Here is an 18,894-nt window from a genome sequence, read left to right as displayed (position 1 = left end):
AAACTAATAATCTTTCTAATAGATACAGATATAGGCACACAAGTTTCCAGTATTTCTGTAACACTCTGATGAGTAAAATTTAATTCAATCAAATAATGCACCAACTTAACAGAAACCAAAACCATACAGACCATGTCTGTAGTCCTGTAAGTACAAGACAACAACGGAATGAAAAAAAAAAAATAAAGAGCCTAGTAAAAGCCAGTTTTTTTCTCTGTTGACTCTGTCATAGAAAAGCATCCTCTTGATTTGGGTAACAAAGGCCACAACCACATGCTCCTGCTGGAGGCATCTGGTTGGAGATGCACTAGGACAGAAACAAAGCTGTGCAGAACTACCAGCACATGTTAACTGCCACACACAGCAGGACCACTGCTTTGGACTAAGCAGGAGGTTTGGACCACATCTCTGCAGCTCACAGCGCTTCCTTTAGAAACGTCTGCTTTGGCAATTCCATTTATCAGATGTATTTTTATATATGATGCTTACTTAGTATTGCATTAATAAAAATATTGTTTTAATGCGTTCTTTTTAATGAAATCTGTGAAGTACTTTAACCAAAACAACATGGATGTAACATTTTTATCCAGTGAAGAAACAAAATACTGCAATAAATAGAAATGTGGACACAAATCCAACACACCAATTTATTTTTTATTCTCTCTGTACTACCAGAGTCTAGTTCGAACAATTAGTCCTCAAAAACATGCAGATTTCACTGGGCAGTACAAGTATTTGCTACAATAACATTCAGGTGCATTACTTAGATGACATAAAAATCTTCAAACAGTATGCTTCAGAAATAAAGAAGTTGGCATACAGTTCTGACAAGATTCCAGAAAGTATGCAATATTTTTAAAATGGCAAACACTGCTTATTCTTCTTTCCATAACCAAATGATAAACACTGTACCAAGGAAAGATCACACACAGCAACAGATACTCCGTAAATTCAGACATCACATTCATACCTTATCCTTACAATATTTTAATGTAGCTCAGGTGGTTGCATCTACTTAGACCACTGACTGTAAAATTATGTACCTATAATAAATAACGGATCCACTATATCAGTGATAAGGTATTACCTTATAAATAACTGCCAATTCCAATGACACATCAAGACAATGTCCCTTACAAACCTTATCACGACTCTACTCAAAGTTCACAAAGTCAACACCAATTACTGAACATACAGAGAATAAAAGTGTACATATAGCCAAACAGGTATCTTAACACTCAAATTTCAACATATGTAATATATGTTGCACGCATTAATCCACTAATTAACACAAAGTTTGATAAGGGTGTCACAGGCTATAATAATTAATCTTCTGGCACCTCTTAGGTCAAACGGCAAAGATGCAGAGTCTTTACCTGCAAGTACTCAGATTTAACTGGAATGTTCAGAAGGATTAAGTGATACATATCCCAACAGAAAAGTAAAATCACATCATAATTTTAATAATTAAACCATACTTACTTCTGCAACATCTGACCCTGACCAAACCTTTGCACAGTGTCTTAACAAAGAACTAGTTTTCCATGCTGACAAGTACCGCTTTTATTTGTGGGGAAGGTCTGAAGTAATCTTCTTGTCAAAATTACTTCTTCTCCCAAGTAAACGACTGAAAATAATCTAGACCTTCTATTACAATATTGAAGGTTTAAACTACAGAGCTTAATGTAACCACACACTGACAATGAATTCCAAGCAAGCTACAATTCATGAGCATATTCTGTGTTTTAACCTGGCTGCTTTTTAGAGGATACTCTCTCTTTCTTCTCCAAAACCAGCCCCTTCTGAGGCTGCAACAGTGTGGAGCTCAGATGAATCTTTTGAAAGCCTGGTATAACTTGAACGCTGGCTCCGCTTGTGAGCAACACTCTTCAGGTTCTCATTCTGAACTGCAGTTGAATTGGAACCTGAGCCAGGGTGCAGGATAATTTGAGGTGAATCTCTGATACCTTGTATTTCTTCAAAATTCTGATTAGCTCGATTGTTTGGAGCACTGTTATTATTTAAGGTTACTGTACTAGGGGTTCTATTTAAATTATAGACTTTTGGGCAAGCTGGCCAGTTCTCTTCTGGGCTACTTGCTATCAAGCTGCTTTCAGAAGGGCTTTTTTTATCTTCTGAGCAAATAGACATGCGAACCACGGCTGGATCTTGAAGGCCACTAAGGCTGTGTGGAATTCCTCTCTTTCCACTGTGACTGTCATCTTCAAGCTCAATGAGATTTGCCTTTTCCAGCTGTGAATCATCTGCTCCTTCATTATGGAGGGAATGATTTGGAGAACTTTCGTTGGATCTTACACCAGAGTCAGATGAATCTTTTTTATCCAGCAGGGCATCTGTCAAATACTCCTTTGCTTTGATAAAGGTTCTAATAGGTTCAGATCCATGTTCTGGAGATTTGGGCTGTTTGTCTATTTTGACATCTGTTTTCTTATCTTTACCTTCCTTAAGAAGTGGAGTATTATCTGATTCCTCAGTTCCGGACTCATCTTCATCACTTGGAAGCTTCTGATACCGGAGAGTAACTCCCTTAAGCTTTAAATCTGCAGCCTGGAAAATACTTGTTCTTTCCGAAGACTTCTTTCCTGGGAGAAGCTTAGAACCAGACTGATCAGATTTTTCATCTTCTTCAGTAATGGGATCCAAGGGAGATGCATCATTAGTAGAAACACCTGAAGTACTGTAATCAACATCATTCCTCTTCAGCAAGAAGGATTTTCTTCCATCGTCCTGTTTCTGTTCACCATCTTTTCCTTTTTCCTGTTCTGCACTGGAATGCAAGGAACCCCCTGATGTACTCTGCCCCATATAGAAAGCACTTGAGCTATGAGGGGAGGACCTACCACTTACTGTAGTAGAACTGGCACCTCCTTCTAACTGTGACATTTGAGCAATATACTCTCTATATGCATCTCTGTATTCTGCCTGTACTTTGTCAGTAAGCTTTGATATTTCAATACTAGAATCTTGAGAGTTAAGACTTGAAAGACTTGGAGTTCTGCGAGTTTGTGACTGGAAAAAAAAAAGAGAGAGAACAGTTAAATGATATTTATTTTGATTTTTCCTAATCTTTTTAAATGAAATAACTCTGACCATCAAGTATGGGCTTAAATGCATATTTTTGTTGAAAATAGATTATGCAAGTGACATTGTCAATGCTATAATTAAAATATGCTTACTATAATCATATATATTCACTAAACTTGCAAAGTATTCCTATTGTTGGTCCCCATAGCATAAGTTTTCTACAAAACAAGGATTTTATCCAGTGCATTTGAGTCTAACTTTTTGAATATACAGTTACAACAGATTTGTATCTCAAGACAGGCTTTTCTAAATACATTTTTATACAAAATTATCATAAACATTTTTTGACAATTTTATACAATTTTTATACAAAATTAGCACTTTATATTAAAAAGACAGCAAGAGTTCACCTAAATGCTGAACACCTCTCAAAAACATTTTTGAAAGACCCCCATCCTACATACTTCAGTGTACACCAACAAACTTCCATTGCATATAGCTGACTTCAGAAAAATCAGTTCTCAGACAAACATATTATTCTTTGCCCCTACCTCTGCTTTTAGTGTTCACACAGAGAAATCCACAGGCACAAAATATTAGGCCATCTATGAAACGCTAGAACTAAGGTTTAGCACAGAGCGAACAAGGCAAGGAATGGATGGTGGCTCAACATACGGCCACGTGTCGTGCATGTAACGGGCTGCTCACTACCACCAAGCAAATGATGTATGGTGCCCAATACACTGGAGCTGAGGCAATGACTTAAGCAGTATGTACTTGAGGAAATGTGTCCAACCTTGCAGTGCATGAGATCAGGTTTTGAATGACTGTTGAGGTATTATGTCTTATTTGGGGTAACACTGAAAATGAACCACATGTCAAAAACCTACATTTTACTAGAAAACACTATTAAATAAATGAACCTAAAAGGGCTTGTGTGATTTTAACAAACTAAATGTAAGCAGGAAAATCAATGTATGGATTCAAACACTGTGAATGAATTTAAGATTTGGAACAGAATTGCTTAATCATATAGATATACCATCTTGGTCCATCTTTCTCTTTCTCACCCTCTATCTTTTCTCACCTCCCTGCATAATTTTCCTGCTCTTACATGCATCCTTCTTATATTTATTGATTCTGTTCATCATCTTTACTTTTTTCTTGTACTGCACTGGAATGCAATGCAAACCAACATGCTGCTTTTCTTTTCAGAAGATGCTCCTAACACCCCCCAGCAAGCAACATACACAAGATCTGCAGGTTACCAATTCCATTATTCCTTCTATATTACTAGGCAACTACTACTGACATCTTTTTGTAAGATCAATAATGTTGTATATACACTAGAATATTGGGGAACAGCTAAACATGATTAATTAAAATAAAATGGTGTTTAAGCAACTTCTACCTGCCATGACACCTAAGTAATTTAATGCCCAAAACAAAACGCAAGAATCTCAGAAATATTAACACTTGATTATTTATGCATATTCACTATTTATCCACAGCAGTTATGGTTCCTCAAAAAGAGAACTATTTGATTCTATTGTGCATTTCCAGGAGTACTCCTCCTTCTTACAGAGAAGTAGCAATACTCTTTTAAATTTAGTATTGACTTTAAGAATTCCAACAGGTAAATTCTAATTTTTAAGCACAAACTTTCTCATTCTTTTGATTTAAGTTCAGATAACTATGTGGGTATCAGCAGCAATATTTATTTAAACTTGTAGAGAGTGTTTAAAAAGATCTTGTACATCTTTCTGTGCTTCTGACACCAAAACAATGTAACAAATATAAAACATGCCACTTCTGTTTTAAAAAACACACATTGATACTCCACTGCCTGAAACAGGCAGTAAGAGTAATCGGGATCCTACACACACAAAGTGTACACACCCCCCCCCCCCCCCCCACCCCGTCCCGAGATGTCTGGGATAGAAATCAATCTCTGGGATACATATTGCAAACCTCTTTTCAGTGACAATTTTGAATATTAAAAACATCACCTATAGCTAGTAATTTGGGGTGTCTTCCTATTTTCATGCACTTCCAAGATTTCCTAATTTAGGCTTCTAAAATCAGATGGAAGAGCTACTAAACATTTGGGTTTGTTCTGGGATTTTTTTTTTAAATTCTAACCACTATTTAGATATCAACTGATTTGTCAATTCTTAAAAAGGACAGAAGAAAATCACACACTTTGGGTGGTTTCATAAGATACAAAAGAAAACACCATAACTTATCACAGAAACCAAAGAGAAGGATGTTGGGTCTGGAGTCTATGAATAGATTATGCATTGTCAGGACAAGACTCTGATGTCATGGAGTACTGTAGTTGGTTTTAAAAAAAACCTAATAGATGTATCTGTAATCCTTTGAACAGCGTAACATCTGGCTAGCCACATAGCTAAAGTATTTCATACACAAAGTCTGAATACTACGATAAACAGAAAACTTGCAGGATGCCACCCTAAGCAAGATGAGAAAAGCATGATAGCTTTGATTTTTTTCTCTTGAAGAGTGATTACTCAAACAGAGGAATAGTTTTCAGATGGCAAAGACAAAGACTTTGACTCAGAGTGTGGTTAGTTTACATCTCTGCAAAACTGGTCTTTGCCAAGACTGAGAACCGAAAGTACTTGAACTGTCCCAGTACACTTATTGCTTGACCTCTCTGTATCAAAAAATGGAAAAACCCCTTTACCATACAGGTAAGCAAGCAGAATACATTTCTCTATTAAATACCTGCCAGCTTAAGTTACTATGGCGTGGAGGAGCTTCATCAAGACCAATTGTGTTGAGTTCTTCAAAGCTGAAGTTAAGTGTGTAGGGAGCTTGACCAGTAAGACCTGTAAGCTCAGTGTGAGGCAACTCAGTGCTATGCCCAGGACGACGAGTAAGTTCACTGTGAGGAATCGCAGTGGTAACATGCTCAGTTGTTCCACGAGAATCTTCCTGAACAGCCTGATTTTCTGAATTTCTCATTTCAAGTATCTTAACACACAAAAAGAGACAATACAAATGTAATTACATAAATAGAAAAAGTTCTCAAAATTGTTAAAGAACTCTCTTAAAAACAGGAACAAGGAGTTCACAACTGTAGAAGTGTGCTTGCATATGTGGCTGTGATCATGTAAAAACATGAAAAATCTGTTCACAGATCTAGTGTACAGTCTTTACTGTAAATCACATTTTAATATTTAAGATGTTTTTGTATTTACAAATTGTTCTCATTAGAGCTCAGACACTTAAATCATATGCCATAAAACACTTAAATCTTGTAAAACTAGGTAACTGATGAATTACAAATAGAAAAGCAAAACCAAACACTTCTATTTTATAGTTTAATCAACCTGAATCTAACAATAAATCTCATCTTGTAATTCTCAGTGTTTTCAAGACCGATTTAGCAGTTCAGAGACATACTGTAATTTTCAGAAAGAAAACTGGCAATATACTAAAAATACTTCAGAGAAAACACAGTTCTCTGTGATGCATAACCCTCACTGTAAACTGTCATTTACTCTGAAGTCAAGAGGAGGGAAATGGGGGAAATATCTATCTATATGCTTCAATAATAGTATTAAATGCAGTATTCTTGCATTATACAAGTATGTGTCAATCAATTATTGTACATCTATCTCACTGGCTTGATTTTTAGCTTAAGTTTCTTTAAAAAAATAGGCTTATGCAATTGTGTGCCATGCATCTCCAACAGCTTGGCTGTTCACTTCCCTGCACTAATATACTTTGAACTCCTTGACAAACTTTTAACAGAAGGACAGAGACTTCAAAGAGAATTAATTTCTGACAATTTAATTAAAATAGGCGAATTTTAAAAGGGAAAAGGCAATCCATACAGGAAAAACATCTTACAAAAAGAGGAGGCAAAACTTCAGTTCACAATCAATTAAGATGCAAATCCATAGGCAACCATTCTTCATAAAGTGCTCAAGATAAAAAGACAAAGCAACAAAATAATAAATGCATGCATGCTTTAAGACAATATTTATCATCTTGAAGATGATGATAACAAGAAAGCAAGAAGAAAGAAAAAAGATAAGGTTCATAATGAAAAAACTAATTTATGATGATCTGACTACTGATGAGAAAGCCTTACCATGCTCCTGAACAGGTGCCAGTCACCAAAATTCATATTCATTTCTTTTTTCAGTTCATCAATGTTGCACTGAGCCAAGACACGCCCATTTATATTTGCCTAAAACAATAAAACTAAATAATATAAATCACTGATACAAGACTTATGGCATGACAGTAACAGATGAAAAAAGGTAATTAAAATTGGATATATTGATGGGGACTAATGGTGAAATTCCCCAGCATCACTCCTAACTCCAAGCCTATACAATGAACACGTTTTTATAAAAGAATATTTATTTATGATTGCTGATGGACAAAAGAACCTATGTGTGATGAAAAAAATGAAAATATTAAACCCATCAAAAATGTGAATATGAAAGGTAATAGGACCGTGGTTCATAAACAGACATAAGGAAATAACACATCAGTGGTAGAAAATTTCACAGACAATAAACCACACTCAGCTGCCTAGATTTCTCAAGACTCAGAACACAGACTGCAGACAGAAAAGTATCCGAAGATAATCAGACAGTTAAGTCCCAGGCATCATCTGACCGCTGGCTTGAGGCACTTAAGATTAAGCACTACCTCCATCAAGTTCCCTCCTTACATAAATACAGGCTTACCTTCCTGCCATAATCAGAAATACCATGGGCTAGAGGACGAGAGACTTCTAATTTTCATCATCATTCAAAGATCAACACAGAAGTGCCTAAACACCATTTATATCCCAGAAAGGGCGATTCCTTGTTAGGCATGTTTATATAGTACTTTACTTCCAACAACACAGAATTCAGTATAGAACCATTTTCATTACATAACAGTGAGAAGTATTTCTCTTTATACCATGTGTCAGTCAGTGGATTGACAGAATGTAAAAGAGGAACCAGGCCTTAGGAGAGCAGCTACAAAATGGAAGATCCAAGCTGAAAGCTCTACTCAGTTTGAGGGATCTCTGTGATTTTGTTCCTCTATATCCCAGTAGATGGTCTTAATCAAACCAGAAAAAAGACCAGGCTGAGCCATTTTCAGTCTTCCTTTTCACATGATATCATTTGTAGTAAGAAATGCAAGAATATAAATAAGAAGAATCTCAGTACAGATAACTGATGAGCACATTCTTTTAGCACTCTAGAGACACTGAAGGAACTGGAATTTTTTGCAGCTACACTTAACAAGTTGCAATCTGACATCCTACTTCTTGCTTTAAGCAACACTATGATAAACCTGTCTCTTAATCCCTGAATCAACAGTCTCCCTGTATTTTTTAAGATACAGTAGGTACTGGGACAAAACGAGCTCAGCATTCACTAATGACAGCCTTCATATTTTTCCCTTCTTTCTTTATAGAAGGAGCACACAGAACAGTGAAGAAAAGTAGTAAGGACAAAGATGATTCTGTGCTAAGGTCTGAGAGGAAAGAGCAGTAACAGAAGAATGTACAGAGGCATTTTTCTGAAGCAAATAGATGTGGAATGTGATAAGACAGAAATGGAACCATCTTCAACCACCCATTTACAACAGAATAGATGTGCCAATTTCTCAGGTGGGGAGAAAAAAGGGTGTTGCTACCTGGATACAGAACACATTTGCAACCCTATTACCTACAGATGGCCATTTTTAAAACTTTTTTTTTTTCTTTTTTTCTCAAAATAACCAGTCTCATCAGCATTTATATTTCTGAGTCTGTTTTTCCTTCTTGAGAGACAGCATTTTCTCTGAAAAATAGACACTTGTATTAAAGTGTCCTTCAAACTTAGCACTCAGAGAAGTTAGGTTGTTGTTTTGACATTTCATATGCTTCAATAAACACTTTCAAAAATAGAGACAATTAAGTATTTCCTTCTTCTTGTTCATCTCCACATTTAGGTACTAAATACACTAATGAAATTCATCTGATACCTTTCTTATAGTTGCAGAGTACTGAGGTAGCATGCTCTGGTCCAGACCATCTATCTGCTTTAGCTTCTCACACACAGCTTCTACACTCATTGTGCTCAGAGACACATGTGATACTCCTGTGGTCGATCCTGAGCCTGCTCCCGCTCCCTGTAAGAAGCAAGAAAATGTGCACATAAGATTTGTTCAAATACTCAGTACACCCAGAATTTCACAATATACACTAACACAGATCAAGCTGTGCTCAACTACAGTTTAAAATTAAGAGATGAGAATAAGAATGCACAGGCATTTTAAATTACTATCAGAATATCTATATATTGGGAAATATTTATTATAGGTATGAGAAAAAACACAGCATCTTGAGTCCTGCTTATGTGAGAAAATAACTCTCTTAAATAATGTTATTTAAGAAAAGCAAAATAAAAATCAGAAATATTAAGTAAGTGTTAATCTATTTCAAATGCACCTTTACTCAGAGCTTCCCCCTGATTTTATCAGTTAGCTTGGTTTGGGGTTTGGTTGTTTTTTTTAATAATGCAAACACAACTTAGATTTTCCTGTCTCAAAAACTCCTGGTTTAGTATCAGACCTAAAACATAACTCCTCAATTACTTGGAATCACTGGATAATTTTAGAAACATCTGTCCATTTTTCAGAGGTTCCTTCAGCTCCATTTACACAAGATCAGCAAGGGGCCATCTATCACAGTACAGAAACACAGAGCAGCACTGGCACTGCCATTCAAGATACTATGAGGATGCTTCATATATCTCAAACTTTGGCAAGATTTAGGTAGAAAGTGTTCACAACTCAGATCTGTAACATGGAAGGTGTCCTGTTAACGTTGCCAGTTTCTGGGAATTTCAAAGAAAGCGTGGAAACACAAAATAAATGCACCTGCAGGTAGTCAGTATACTAAGACAGTATGTTCTCAGAAAAACCTACATTCTCCCTGGATGGGGACCTGTGCATTAAGTAGGAGCAAAAAGCAAAGCTCTGAACAGTTATGTTAGTGATTCCAAATTTCTGAAAGTAAAATCAGATCTAGTTCTATCAGCTATGAAATATCTGCACACCCTCCTGCTGGGTGAATGTGAAGTTCTGGGTTCAGCACTCTAGACCATGCACCAAATGAAGCTCATTTTGGGAGAATGCAAAAGAGCTTCTAAAGCTTCAGAGCTCATCATCACATGTGTAAACCCTGGTATATAAAAGTGCATTTTGACTGTCCAGAGTTCAGTTAATCAAGTTTGACTATATTCCTCAAATCACCAATGAAGACTGTTTTTATAGTTATAGTATTTTTTCAGGTTTAATTACTTCAAAGTTATTTACCTTTCAGAATTAATATAAATTAATAGATCCAAATATATAACTTGTGAAAATCAAGGATTATCACATAGAATGGCATTAACCATATCTGAATTATCTAAACCAGGATATTTAAGAATTTATTCAACTATTAGTTCCAAGGCAGCAAGCCAAAACCCCATTATCTACTACCATTTAACCCGAGAGTTATTTCTAACTTACTGTTACCGGAGATATCCTCATCTAGGGAGATAAGCATGCTCCTCACCTAAACTACTGAGTTTCAAAGTTTAGATGCTATTACATGTAATTCCCCTGAAATTCTCTGCCAGATGTACTTGAAATGGACTTAAAACTGGCAAACTATCAACTTCACTCAAGAACACTACAGGAGGTTGCAGGGAATCTAAGCCTAGCAGTTCGCACACTTGCCTGAAAACAGAGCTGGGGCACTAATCTTTGTTCCTCTGACAATTTATATTTTTTTAATGTGATGTCAACTGGACGCTAAACAAACAAAAGATATACCCTATTTTCTGGGTAGGTAGCCTACCAAAATTATTGCATGAAAATTAAGCATTATAATTCTACTACAGTCTAGGCACCTAACTTAGGGGCTTGGTATTCCGTCTGAGGACAAGACAGTTAGTTACTTTTTCAGATTCTGCAATGTCTCCCTAATTAGGTGCCTACAATATGTAATTAGTTATCATATTATGCATCTAAAGGAGGAAATTTAGGTCTTAATCTTGTCTGATTTTTAGCACAGATAAAAATCTTTATCATGTTAAGGATATAAACCAACCATCAAACGGCTGAAGATAACAGGAAGAAACAGGAATAAACTATTTATCATATACTACTTTTATATATATATCTCTATTTTTCCTCTTTAAAAAATTCACTTTGAGTTTTTCTTCAGAATACCAGTTTTGTTTATTATTTCCCCATGAACACACTATGTACTATTAGTAAGAGTTCGATAATACATCAATAAAGAAAAGGTATTAAGTTAATTCAATTCTTAATTATTTTTTGAAAGGAAGCTTATGAAATAAAATAAAAGAAACTGTTACAGCCAAAATTACATTGTGGAACTACTAAAATAAATGATCCCTAAGCAATGTGTGTAAGCAACCGCCTTTGTTCTCTGAATCTATTAAATACATTGTCTATCATACATCTACAAGTAAATGAAGAAAAGTTTTAAACATTTCTAATTTAACAGTTCTCCTTCAGATCAAAATATTTTTTTAACAATCAAGAACAAGTCATTCCTTCTGCATGCATTAAGAGTTAGTTTAGAAACTCTTCTTTCTGTGTATAAAAAAATATGGGAAAGCGCTAAAATATTTAGACTATTTTTGTTAAAGCGTGAACTGTTTGAAATAGATGCACATTAATCCAAATCGTTCTTTATAAAAAGCACTCTCCAAAGAATAAGTAATGTAATAGCTTTAGGGATACTGTCACCATGTAAGTGAATTAAAACTGTACTTAAACTGACACATTTTTCAGCCTTAGTGGTTTTGTTAGAGATGCTTAGAGAACATTAGTCTGAAAAGTATTTGCCATGCAAAAGCTAAAAGCAGCTTGTCAAAACAAACCTCAAGGCTAGTAATGAGCATTAGTTTACAGACAGCCCAGCATGAAGCGCCAGTATGATAGCTTCTGAAATGGCTCTGAAATAAGTGAATGATAATTCACAGAAAGTGGCTGTACCTGTCTGTTTTTGTTTAACCCAGACTTACACTGCTTCGAGAAAAGGACAAAACAGAATGAAAAGAAACAACAGCTTAAAGTGACATCGGAAAGGCTGAATATACAGATGACATGCTTTGAAGTAAATAGAGGAAATCAGTGTTAGGACAGAAATAGGGTATTTCCATAATGTGATGAAACTTTTAAGACAGACCTTCAGAATACACATATAGTATATGCTATACAAATACGATTTTCTTATGAGCAGACTACTCTGCTTTGCACTTGTAAAAAAGCAACACTTTCTGTATTTTGTTTGCATAAAACTTTTACGTTATGTTTCTGATGGAAAATCCTGCTTTTAAACAAATAGCTTCCTGCCATTTCAAGATCACATTATACCACCAATATAGCACTTTGAAAACTTCTAAGCACAAATCCTGCCCCTCCAAAAAAGAAAACCACCACCACCACCCACAGAACTGAAAAGGTAGTTCTTTTAAGAACAAATATGCAAAGCATGAAAATGCTACATAAAAGCACGTGAAAAATCCATATAAGAAAATTTTCATTCATGCTCAAACTTTTGAAAAGCACTTCTAGTTTCTCAGAGTACTGTATGTTTATCTATACGACATGCTCTGGGCCATGTCAGTTCTCATTTAAAGCACACATACTACATCTTAAGGTATAATATATTCAATGCAATGTAAAAAATGTATTTAAACAAAGTAATTATATTGGAACAAGCTGCATCCTAACAAGTCATAATTAACAATGCAAACTTAAAGCACACAATTAAGTTTATGACAGATAACCACTGCTAATGCTAGTTTGATTTCTAACATAATATGGGATAGATACTATGAACAGATATTGGTAACACTACAATCCAATGATAAACTCTTCAGAAGAGCACCTGAAGTTTTTGCAGTTCCTGTCAGAAATAACCACTTGTATAGTAAAGCCAGCAGAAATGCATGTTTGCCTCCACCACAGATGTGCAAAGGCTGACATCTCAAGTCAAGTCTATCTTCATTAGTGATTTAAGCCAATACCCTAAAATTTGCATGCACTTTCATACGGATACAGGCACATAAATGGTATTGCTAAGCTTCCTGGTTTGACACCTATGTTTTGAACCATTTGGTAAAGAACAATAAACTACAGTCTGAGAAAGGCAAGCTTTATGATCAGCAAGAGAATCCAAATACACAAGGTGTCAGAGTCAAATTCTTGATACAGGATGACTGCTCTCAAAATAGTTCTAAGCTTAGTCCACTAAGCTAACCTAGACTTACACCAATTTTACAAGACTAATGATCAGGATCTGAAATTTCAGAACTCGGTCAACTCCAATGTCAGACTGACAACAGCAGGGCACATAACATCCTCAACACAGCTCTGTCAACTCATGTGATGAGTAGCAGTGATGATCTGTGTAAAAAATACTGATAGTCCTAACAAAACTGTTTTTTTCTGCCCTGTAAGACTTAAACATTCAAAATAATGATTATTCTCTATTTTACACAGAATTAAAATCGCAACATTTCTGGCTGCTTGACAGTTTTGCATGAAATACAATTTTGATTCTACACACTCCTCTTTTTTTCCATCACCAATTACACCTCTCAGCATTCAGAAACTACTTTGTATAGTTTTTCAGTTTATTTCATCACTTTGCATGCACCAATCCATTTAGTAAGTAAAAGCTGTATCATTTATATAGTAGCAATGACCCATCAATTAAGAGCTACCTAAACAGCTGGATGAAATTATTGTACACATCACCTATGGGTAACTGCAGTACCTAAAACAAGTATAATGCTTCCTTTCACAGAAATTTCAATGAAGTCTACAAAATAAGTGGTTTTAGAATAGATAAAACCCCAGTGAGGCATCTTGTCAGGCACACAAAATACCATACCCTGACTAACAACACTCTTGTCAACTACCCAAGAGACTTTGAAAAATTCAAAATTTTAGATTTACACTGCAGGTTAAATATTGTTAAGTCTTAGAAAAGTATACGATCTGATGTGCTGTACTACACAGATTCACAGTAGTATAAATTAAACTCAAAAACAGATCTAATAAAATCCTCCATTATAATTTCAAATAAAATTCCTTTTTAATGTTCTAGCTCCTGTATTGTCATACCTATAGCCAAGACTACATAACTTCCATGTCTCAAAAATTTCTGTTTGTAACTGCAGCCCATGTGTGCTTAAGATACACACTCAGAGCAGCAAGCGGAAGAGCAACCAGGTTCAGGTCTGCTGCTGGAGCTCATTGTCCGGAGACTAAATCCCACTTTTGCAGGCCTGTGGCCCTTCTCACACTCAGATACACATATACTTCAGTCATCACCCTACTACTTTCTCGAAAGCCCTTACTTTCTCTCCTTGCACTGACAAGCTGTAAAGGAGTGGGAAGAAAGTGGAATACTGAGATAGGGGATCAAATACAGGGAAGGCATCAGCATCTCCAAAAATACACTACAAGGAAAACTTACTTCAAAGTCATCCCTTCACACAAGGCAGCCAATGACCTGGGAGAGAACTTTAGGGTACATTTTCCATTGTATCACCTATACACGGGTTCTCAGTGAAGGTTACGTGCAGTTAAATACAGTTCTGGAATTTGTGTGTTTTTTTTTTTTTTTCATTGCACAACAATGGAAAGACATTTTTGTAATTATTTACTAGAAGAAAAAAAAACTCAGATCAAACTATAACTGTTGCCAACATCAATCAGCAGCAAGTATTAAGAGAATGATGACAACCATATTAACCTCTCTGTTTCGGTAATAAATTATGATTTTCCATAGATTCCAAAAATTAGAGTTAAAACAGACACCCATAAAGATTACATTATATCTTTGTGTGAATATTCAGAATAAAACAAAAACAAGCCAGGACAAAGGCAGATGTTAGCGTTCTGACTCAAGAATAAGCTGATGACTGGCATTTTTTTTTTCTTAATTTATATTGAAAGTTGCTTTATCCTGTATTAACTGCAATAGCTTTATGTCACCAACTAAAAGTAGGGATCAGATGAGAGAGTTGACTAAAGCAGAAAACACAGTTACTTCATCCTAAAATCTAAGCACTGAATGACCAGCTGTCATTCTCCACTCTGTTTAGCTACCACAACACTCTCTTTACTGAAAACTCGCCACACCTACTGAGAAAGGTAAGGGAAAACTAAAGGGAAAAATACAATCCATCTTATAAGTGAAATATTAGCTCTTAAATTCATTCACGAACTACATTAGTTTTCAACTACTCTATTTGCCCACCAAAGCCACTGATGCAGTGTTAGTGAACTGCAGTTATGATTAATGCAGACTCATTACTGCTGAAAAAGCAAAGAGATGCTAAAATTTCCACACCACATGACTACTCATTTACCATTGAGGGGTCTGTGGGTGAAGGAAGCCCCTCATCAGCATCCTCCTTGATAACATCCTAACAACAACAAAATATTATGGTTTGCGTAAAACAATCAAGGGCTCAACAAAAAATATGAAGTAAACAGTGAATGAGAATGATCTCATAATAATACATAATTCAACAGAAACATTATTTTCTTTAAGTGAATAAAGATTTTACCCCCTTTTAATAGCTTTGCTCATTGTATCAATAACCTAGAATTAAAGCAATTGACAAGTGAGGCTTTTACTTTATCTTTCCTTAGTTCTTAATTCCATTTGAACAGCCATCTGTCAGTAAATACTGTTAAATAGGAATTTTATTATTTTATAGGAAGCTTGAAAACTCTGCTCATTTTTCCTTTCCAATGGGTAAAGTTGAATTATACGTACTTGCAAAACCAAGCTATAACTGATGCATATTTAAAATGTATTTTGTTTTACTTAACTATTTAAAACATTCCTTTTAACTTTTTACTTTGGCTTTCCAGTTTCTAGCATTCCTTGCAACATTAGAGGATGTCATTCTATCTTCTCCAGATATGTCACAGAATTTGTATTATTAAAAAAATGGAACATAACAAACAGTTATGTTCCATTAAAAAAATTTCTTACAATATTACACTATACCAATTTCTTGATTACAGTACATTTGGCATTTTCATTAAAATATTTTTCTGCCGGTATCACAGGTCATACTCCCTAATCTTGATACTTTAATGTTAGAATTGGTTTTCCTCTGTAAGGAATTTCTAAAGATAAAAACAAAATACATTTTACATTACATGTTAATAACACCATTGCTTATAATATTTATAATATAGAGCTTGTACTTGTCTAAGTGAATCATCATTAATAACCTTCATTTTCATTACTCACTATATTTATTGTCAAGGTTAGTATTTGAATTATCCTTCAAAATACTTACTAGGCCATTGTTCTGATCTCTGGACAAACTCGTTTTTAGTGGTGGACGTGAGATGAGATGAGAACTGCCAGGGTAATACCTTGGCATGTAAAGATATGGGGCAAAGAATGGCTATGGGAAAAAAAAAATGTAACAAAAAAGGGACAAACAATTACACAAATCAAAATGTAATAAGAAAACAAAAATTATTTCAACAAAACACATCCTCCAGTTGAGTTTAATAAAGTGAAAATAGCAATTACTAATAGCTTGCTTTACTTTTTGCATTGAACAGAATTAAATCAAAAGCTCTGGAGTTCTTCAAAATCCCTCAGCAACTGACCCCCTTCTACTCTCCTCGGAGTCAATGGATGCTCTGGTATGGTTTTCTGGAAGAACAGAGTTAGAGTGGTTTTGATAGCTACACTCTAACATCTGTTTTGAATATGGCAAAAGGGTAATCCAGATAATTTCACTCTCTCTGGCCTGCTAAAGTCAAAATCAGATGCTCAGTAAAACGTATGATTCATAATACCCAAGACAATCGTATAAAAAAAAAAAGCGTGATACAAAATAGCATCACTAGAACTTCCCATATTTGTGGTAACCCATCTGAAGGCTTCCACAAATACTAGATGTTACAAATCTTTAAATAGATTTTTATAGCAGACAGTATTTCAGCTTTGTTTTGCTGGAAATACGGTCATGCATGTTGTTCAATACAAATACCATTTTAAAGGACACTAATTATTGTAAGGCAAACATCAAAAAAGATTTTAAAAACAGAAATACATTTTTTCCACAAATATAAGTTAATTCTAATAATGATTTTTATAACTAGGTACATTTTTATCCCTTTTTACTAAAAAAGGTCAAGAGCAAACACTATCCAAGTTTCCAAAAGTCTTATCAGCACATCAGTGTAAAGGGTCTAAATGAGAACTCAGGCTTTTAACAAAGTCACTTCTACAAGATACAGAGATCTCAAAATCACACATACACTTCTATTTGAACAGATGACTGCACATGCTCCAATCTTTCAAGTGCTAAAATAAAATGTATAAACATGTTCCCTAAAATTCACATGCTACCCACTGGCACGCAAATAAATGTGTATGTGTGTGTGTGGATGAGCTTGCATTTGAGTCATGAATCTTACAAGTGGTAATGTACTTAAGAAGTATGAACTGCTTTTCCAATGTTGTGAAGTTTTATTCTGACATATCTGTGAATTTGAGTTGGGTTTTGAAACAAAGATTTTCATTTCCTTATCAATTGTCTTTTAAGGCAATGTACTGGAAAGCAATAGAGTCTTCAGACTTCAGGAAAAGCAGAATTATAGTGCTCATTGCTTTCAACTAACTAACCAGTTCTTAAAAAAACGAAACTGCAAATCTCCCAACAGTTGCTGTATTCTAGATTTCTGATGTTTCTATACATAGCATTTTCAAAACTGTATTATCCAGCTATTTAACAAAACAGAACATATTATTTGGTTTGTGTTTCTGCACATGACAAGATTCTGATTAGTCTACTGCACCAAATTCAGCACAGAGTAAATAATTTATGACTCAAGGGCCAATCTATGAGGGAGGAGTAGAATTTGTTGAAATACTACAGTTTGGATTTGTCAATAGTACTAAAAATCCTCTGCATTTAGAAGCAGCTGTAAACAAACTGAGAAATTCAAGTTTAATTCCTATGTACATCAATTACTTAGATGACATATGCTACAGTTTTGAGTCATTTATGGAAAATACAAGTAGTTCCACATTCTTAGCTGCTAGAGATAGCCTCTGCGCACTCTTTTACACACCATAAAAATTTCACATGCTCTTCCAATGTATGAAGTTACAGGATATGCTTTGTAACAGTCTAAATGGGGAAGTTTGGTTTGCTTTGTTTTAAATACGTAGGAGAACCAATACCTAGCCTTTGCCTTACATTTGTCAGTTAGTATAGGATGATTCAGAAAATTCACTGATTTAAAATTATTTCACACTGTCATAAAACACAGATTCTATAGTATTTTCTGAAAATTAAGCTCTCTTCAAAAAAAGTTCATGATATTTCTAGAATAACTAGATGCCTCAGTTTTCCACTAACAGCTTAAACCACGTGGAAAACCCCCAAGCACATGGAATGTTTAATGATCATATAGCATTCAAGTGCCTAGCTCTCACCACAAAGACTATCCTCTGAAACACATAGTGAGCACCTGTTTGTTTCTTGGTTGCGAGTCATCAAACTACAAAGCAATGAAAAAAATTTGTCCAATAAGGCAATTATCCCATAAATCTTTCATAATTCCTCATTACGCCTTGAGCCCACTTCAGCTACTCCACTGCTTCCCAACTGTGGGATTAATTCTCCATTATAGGCTTGAATGCCACAGACTCAATCTTCATTTGAAGTATGTAATACAGATATTGTGAAAACATGAGATCAATATAAATACATGTTGGGCATAAACAAGTATAGAACTGTTCTC

At 35.1% G+C, this 18,894-nt stretch overlaps 1 protein-coding gene across 4 annotated transcripts in view; it reads right to left on the bottom strand.

Annotated features, from left to right (window-relative positions):
* Positions 1-635: 635 nt before the first annotated feature.
* The window catches only part of KIDINS220 (kinase D interacting substrate 220), an 80,739-nt gene continuing 62,480 nt past the window's right edge, over positions 636-18,894 (bottom strand). The window contains exons 25-31 of one of the 4 annotated variants that reach the window (XM_074895676.1): positions 16,425-16,535; positions 15,477-15,533; positions 12,085-12,117; positions 9,052-9,198; positions 7,169-7,267; positions 5,794-6,042; positions 636-3,030 (exon numbers count right to left, since the gene is read on the bottom strand). In XM_074895676.1, the coding sequence (XP_074751777.1) occupies positions 1,762-3,030; positions 5,794-6,042; positions 7,169-7,267; positions 9,052-9,198; positions 12,085-12,117; positions 15,477-15,533; positions 16,425-16,535 (1,965 nt within the window). In that variant the 3' untranslated portion in view covers positions 636-1,761. The remainder of the gene's footprint in view (positions 3,031-5,793; positions 6,043-7,168; positions 7,268-9,051; positions 9,199-12,084; positions 12,118-15,476; positions 15,534-16,424; positions 16,536-18,894) is intronic. The other 3 variants (XM_074895675.1, XM_074895677.1, XM_074895678.1) reach the window with 3 other exon arrangements.

This window comes from Athene noctua, chromosome 1 (assembly GCF_965140245.1).
Source record: "Athene noctua chromosome 1, bAthNoc1.hap1.1, whole genome shotgun sequence".
Taxonomy (NCBI): Eukaryota; Metazoa; Chordata; class Aves; order Strigiformes; family Strigidae; genus Athene; species Athene noctua.
The sequence above is the reverse complement of the archived record's forward strand: the minus strand, read 5'-3'. Positions and strand labels throughout refer to the sequence as shown.